This window comes from Lactuca serriola, chromosome 4 (assembly GCF_051521515.1).
Source record: "Lactuca serriola cultivar US96UC23 chromosome 4, Lser_US96UC23_V15, whole genome shotgun sequence".
NCBI lineage: Eukaryota > Viridiplantae > Streptophyta > Magnoliopsida > Asterales > Asteraceae > Lactuca > Lactuca serriola.
In genome coordinates this window covers 255,764,937-255,771,910 of record NC_136411.1, presented here as the reverse complement: position 1 = coordinate 255,771,910, position 6,974 = coordinate 255,764,937, and the positions used below count along the sequence as shown (strand labels likewise).

Here is a 6,974-nt window from a genome sequence, read left to right as displayed (position 1 = left end):
TACATGCGATTGCATGTGCGTCGTTTTTGCTGCTGGATGTATAAATAGACCCTGATTGCATTCCAGTAACCTAAGTTGGCGATTCCAGAGGTACCAGACGATGAAAATACGATTTTGGAGGCGTTTCTTCTCCGATTTCAACAAACTCTCAATGAAGATCTGAAGACTATGGATCATCCCCTTCAAGTAGATTAGTAAGATTAGTTGTTTGATGTCTCTTTTCATATATTTTTATCATATTTTGGCCATGTCTGGCTAAACCATAGTTTTTAGTTCTGCAAAGACAAGTATTTTTCATGTGATTGATCATTTGATCTGATTTTTGATTTGTGTTTCTATCTAGATTCTTCAGTTTTTTGTTCTTAATGAATGTTTGATTTTAATTTTTGTTAGTCTGATCACCTAACTAGGGTTTTATCGTTCTAGTTAATCAGTTATAGAATACGTAATTGTTCTTGTCAACTGGTACTAAGTAACTAGTATCAGATTGGTTTCGTTTTGAGATTTAACTCTGATATAAACTGTAAAAATCATATCTTTACGATTCCCAGCTTGTGAGAAGTATTGGGTATTGTTGGGAATTTTACATACATCTTAATGCAACTTTTCTGATCTTAATTAAGAGCTTATTTGATTAGACAGTAAAAAGTTAGGGTTAATTGAAGAGTTTGTTTTGATTAACTAGTGTAGGTAAAAGAGGAATTACTAGAGCTTGTTAATTTTTTTCAGTACAAGGTTATATAGAACGCATCTCAAATAATCAGATCTGGATCAGTTGCATGATTAGGAAAGTCGCAGCAGAGCTAAAACCGTTTTTATCTTTGATTTCCGTTTAGTTTAATATCACTGCAATTTTAGTTTTTAGTTTAATTCAAACCCCCCCCCCTTTTTAATATTCTGCTTCTTGACTAGATGTGCCTGATGTAAAAATGCATTGACCATTAGGTTGTGTCCCTGAGGATTCGACCTTGCTTCCCTGTGCTATATTTTTAATGCAACCAGCAGTGATAATTTACTTGTTTAATACACGCGCGACAACGTGTTAACGGCGGACAATGAAAATTAGAAGCAATTAACCCACGTGCAACCAAAATTAGAACTTTTAATAAGATATAGCGGCAAATAAAAATAAGTGCCACTAAAAACTTAATATAATAGCACAAAAACAAATGTGCCACTAAAATTTTGTGTCACTAAATGTAATTTTGTTTGTAGTGTTTCTTGTATCTTCTATTAGACTAGATGATATGCTTTTTACATATTTTTAGGTAGTTTTAAATATTTAATTTTGCACCACAAACCTTGCATAAAAATACATTATCAACTACCGATAAATCTTCATATTCAAATTTAATATACAAAACTATAATAAAAGATTTAAATTGTTCATTAAAAACTCAATAAATTTCTTCCCATAAAACATCAAAAAGAACCATGCAAGTATACATATGGTAGGTCTCAAAGAAAGCTATGAAGCCTACTAGAGGTCTAATATAAAAACACATTTGAAATACATAAACGTTGGGGATAAATTATGAAATCAGAAATAATATGATTTCAAAATCAATAGAAAGAAGCTAACAGTGAGAAAAAATGGTGTTTTTTTTAATAAAATGATGTCAATTTTGATGGTTCTATACCTAATATTACATACATGATAGCCATATATTTACTTCTCTCTCTCTCTCTCTCTCTCTATATATATATATATATATATATATATATATATATATATATATATATATATATATATGTATGTATATTCTATTAAATGAATATGTTTATTCTCCTATTGACAAATGTCAAAATATTGGAATTCTTCATTAATATTATATGTCATCTATCATTACACTTGTCAACCTATTAATTATTTATTTCAAATTTCACCTTTTAAATTTCCACTCTAACTTTTTTAAATTAATAATTGATTCTCCATTTTAAATTTCAAATTTTAAAATTTTTCACTTAAATTATATTAATTTAGTAACATTAGATTATAAAAAAAAACAAATTAATACAGATTATAAGATGATATAACTTCACTATTTATTTAAATTATTGATTATAATTTTATATAACTAAAAAACATCATATAAGTAATAATTTATTTAAAATAATTAATTAATAATTTTGATTTTTAATATGAAAGTTTAATTATTTTTATAACCGTAGTTTTTACGGATTATATATATATATATATATATATATATATATATATATATATATATATATATATATATATATATATATATATATAGGGGAGAGTTCAATTGAGAAAAAAAAGGTTGAGAATGGGGGAATCATTCTCAGCCACTCATTTATTTTTGCCGCAAAAGTCTCCGTCGTACCAGCGGAAATGGGAAAAGAATAGACATGTGTTTTCCAACAAAACATATTTCCTTAAACTATGCTAATCATTACATTAATATATACAAAAACATAGTTTTTTTTGTTTTTAATTTTTAAGAAGCTAATTTTATCGAAAAATTATTTTAAATATATACCAAAATTCATGATTTTTTATTCTCTACAAATAGACATCCATATTGATATAATTTTAAAATTAAATAAAAAATTTATTTTTTTTATATTTTCAACTATCGTTATTCATACGTGAATAAAAATGAATCAAGTTTTTTCTACAATACATTTGTTATTCACTTATGAATAAAAACTATGATTAATTTTTTTTTTTTTTTACATTTTAAGTATCATTCATATATGAATATAGCATATACTAAACATAGTATATTCATATTTAAATATTAGACGATTCATTCACTTGTGAATATTACATAGTATATTCACTTATGAATATTAGATGGTATATTCACTTATGAATATTAGATAATATTTTCATATCTGAATATTACATAGTATTACATGGTATATCACATGTGAATAATACATAGTATATTCACTTGTGAATATTAGATGATATATTCACCTATGAATATTACACAGTATATTCACATATGAATATTACAATGTGTTTTCATAAATATATATAATTTTTATATGTTATTCACATATGAATAACATCTAGACTTGCATATTCGTTTTTTTTTGTTTTAATAATCATATACAGATTCAAGCGAGAAAACATATTCATATATGAATATAATGTGATAATTTAGTTTATGCATTTCATCAAACAGTTGGAGTGCATACAAGTTAACTATTTTAAAAATGTTAAAAACATCAACTTATCAATTCCAAATCATCATATACTTCTGATTTCAACTTCAGATGCGACACCTATGTTTGATCGATTTCTCATTTTGATTTTGATTTCCGAAAATCAGATTGGGAACCTGTGAGTATCAATTCTGAGTCCTTCAATGTCGACCGTGACTGTGAGTCAAGAACTCCGATTCCAATTTCATGAACAACGAAGAAATTCCGATTCCAACTGATTTCGTTTGCGAGTCTGGGAAATTTCAGTTCCAAACTTTAACAAATCGATGACATTGATGAATTTGGGTTGCGAATTTATCTTGAACGACGAACCTCTCATCTACAAATATTGATGATTGATTAACACTGGATGACCTTGATGATGGTTTAGCTGAAGAAATTTGGATGATTGTTGAAGGTTGGAGGAGAAATTTTAAGGATTAACGAACTGTTATCGAAATCTCTATAGTTACGTATTTGACATTGAAGGTTATTAACATATTTACAAGTTTGACACCATGTCTTTTTATGCTTATATAAATGAGTGACTGAGAATGATTCCCCTATTCTCAACCTTTTTTATTTTCTCAATTGAACCCATCTCTCTCTCTCTCTCTCTCTCTCTCTCTCTCTCTCTCTCTCTCTCTCTCTCTCTCTCTCTCTCTCTATATATATATATATATATATATATATATATATATATATATATATATATATAATGGTGGGTACTATTACCTTTATGATTCATCATTTGGCACTTTTATTGATTCATTGAATAGTAGACCAATGTCGTTATAAAAAAAAAGAGCTTCCAACCGTTACTACAATTTCAGTCCAATACCACCCTCTCGGATCATTCTTGGAATATGAATAGGGAAAATGTGGAACTTTCCAAGGACATTAAACATATTACGTAAGCAACTACGCAACATATATTCTTAGTGGATCATTTATTTAACTTTTTTTTTTTTTTTTTTTTTTTTTTTTTTTTTTTTTCAATTTGGGTCTACGACGCAGGTTCACATGTCATGAAATTGTAAACCAAAAGAACTAAACTCTACAAAAGATTATTACTTTATGTATTTCTTCCAAATGTTTCTTTTGAAATGGGATTGACTAATTAAATATGATATTCCATCAACTTTTCTATAGTTGAAATGAGGTTGAAGCAGGCCTATTGTTCTTATACTGATTATAAACCGGCGGCTTCAACTCCGAGAATTTCGTTCAAATTTCTATTCTGTCACGTGATGTAATGTAATCTTTTTTCTTGGTTACTCTGGTAAGGTTGCTTCGCTCCACGTTCTGGTTACTTTAACATGCATGCATAAGTATTATATATACGATTACCTTCATGCAAATTCTACCACAGATATTCTTTCTTCTTTCTCTCTGAATCTCCGTTTGCAATCAAACCACTGTTTCGATTCTCCATTTAAGAACTCCTTTCCGAACTAATTATTTGCAACTACATCGATTGGCAAACCAAATTTAGCAATGGCCAGAATTAACTACGTTTTCACCATCTCTCTCCTCCTTCTCACCTCATTATTCTTCAATATAGTTGCTCGACCAATAAATATTGGTAAGCCTATAGATAACGCTGAGGATGACATGGACATATCTAGTCTTGCATCTATTAAAATAGGTGGAGGTCCAAGTGAAGGAGGAAAGGGACATGAGTACCCCAATGCTGGTTATTTTGGGAATATCAAGAACTCGGGACCTAGTCCTGGAGGGAAGGGACACGACTTCATCAATGATAAGATTCTTGGAGAGATCAAAAACTCCGGTCCAAGTCCAGGTGGAAAGGGACATTGATTTCTTGGGACATTAGTTACCAGTTTAAACTTCTACTATAGAATATTACTCAAAGTGTTCACCCATTTATTCAGCTATTTTTCCGAGTTAATCTTTTATTGGAGATCGACTTGCATACAGCAAGTTGTAGGAACTAGATTTTATTTATTGTACTATAGAGTTCTTTGTATTAGTTTTCTAATTTATTTATATCTTAATTGTAGTATTTTATTTTTATAACGACATGTTACAATCCTGCTATGGGTGTAATTGTTTAAAAAAATTAATGTGATTTTAACGTAATTTCATAAATGTTCTTATTCAACGTTATTTTTTTTACGCATGCAAAAGTCATTAAACATGGAAAAAGTGTTCACCACTCATTAAGTTTTTAGATTGGTCTGCAGTTGTAGTCATATAAATGAATACAAACAAATATGTAACACTACAAAAAAAAAATTCTACACAAAACGACTTAGCGGTGATAAAAAATGTTGCGATTCCTCGCATAAAGTGCCACTAAAGGTATTAGGGGCAACAAATCACCTCTAATCCGTCGTCGCTATTTGTCCGTCGTTATTGCTCAAAAAATGGGCCTGTTTCATGTGCAAAATTACAATTGGAATAAACACAAAATATTAATTCTAGAAAAATCTGTTTCATTACGACATATCGGAATGAAGACTAAAAGTGTTATAAAGATCCAAATATGTACATGCCAAATTTAATACAAAAAGTGTAATAAATTTCCAAACAAATATCATACACAGTAGTCAAACAAAATGAAATAAAGCATAAACTAATCGGATATGTCATCATCACTGTTCCTCTCGTTTCCCCTGATATATCACTTCGTGGTGGCAACAACCCAATCCAACAAAGCCTGCAAATTTATAAGATATTACAAATAGGCATATAGTCATTCTAAAGAAGGTGTGTTGCTATTTAAGGTAAAAATGTGAAAGCAACATAACCCATAGCCACATAAAATACATATTTAACTTCATGTTTTCATTCGATCAAATACACATATACATACATCACGCATACAAATACACATATACATACATAATTTCATGTTTTCATACATACCAATACGCACTATACACACATTAAATATATATTATACACATATACAATCCACATTGCATACAAACACAAATATATAAACATAATTTTCTGTTTTCATAAATGCAAATACACATTATACATAGATTAAACCAATATTATACTCACATATAATCCAATTTGCATACATATACAAATATACATACATAATTTTCTATTTTCGTACATAAAAATACAGATTATACACAATATATATACCAAATAAACATACATCCACACACATATACCAAGTACACACATATACCAAATTTCATGGATTTCATACCAACGCTTACAAGATGCATTATTGATTCACAATTTCATAGAATTAATCAACATTACATGTATTTTATATATCACAAATTTCACCCACAAAAATATTTCACAAATTTCATATATGTCACGGATTTCACACACATAAACCAAATACACACATATCAAATATCAAGCAAGGTTTCCAAATTACCATAATTTCCTAGATCTATGGGATATAATGCTCTTGGTATATTGAGAAAGTACAATGTTGTAAATCTTATCTTGTCACACCCCAAAACCGAGAACGTTCTACGGCGGAGGACGTCATGTATAGTATCACAACACAGTAATAGTAAATAAGTAAACAAATATCATCCATTGCATTAAATATATAATTTTAATACATGTGTGTTTTTTGTAATGTAATAGACACCAAAAATGAATGATAAAAGACGAGTCTTGTATGTGCTCTGGCTTCTCAAAAACCTGTTACCGGTACCTGTCTACTGATAACCTGAGAATACAAGTTATTTTGAAAGCGAGTATTATCATTTAAGCTGGTGAATTCATAAGTAACTTAATGTTTTTGATTTGTAAAACCGTAAGGAAAAGAATTGTAAATGTTTGACGAAACA

The 6,974-nt window shown here is 28.9% G+C and overlaps 1 protein-coding gene across 1 annotated transcript; it reads left to right on the top strand.

Annotated features, from left to right (window-relative positions):
- The first annotated feature begins 4,554 nt into the window (after positions 1-4,554).
- LOC145100589 (uncharacterized) lies at positions 4,555-5,207 on the top strand. Its single transcript, XM_079037798.1, has one exon. It carries the CDS (start codon positions 4,675-4,677, stop codon positions 4,996-4,998), a length of 324 nt encoding a protein of 107 aa, XP_078893924.1. The 5' UTR covers positions 4,555-4,674; the 3' UTR covers positions 4,999-5,207.
- Positions 5,208-6,974: the final 1,767 nt, after the last annotated feature.

Coding starts and splice junctions, on each gene's coding strand:
- LOC145100589 (XM_079037798.1), top strand. CDS start 4,675: ATGGCCAGAATTAACTACGTTTTCACCATCTCTCTCCTCCTTCTCACC.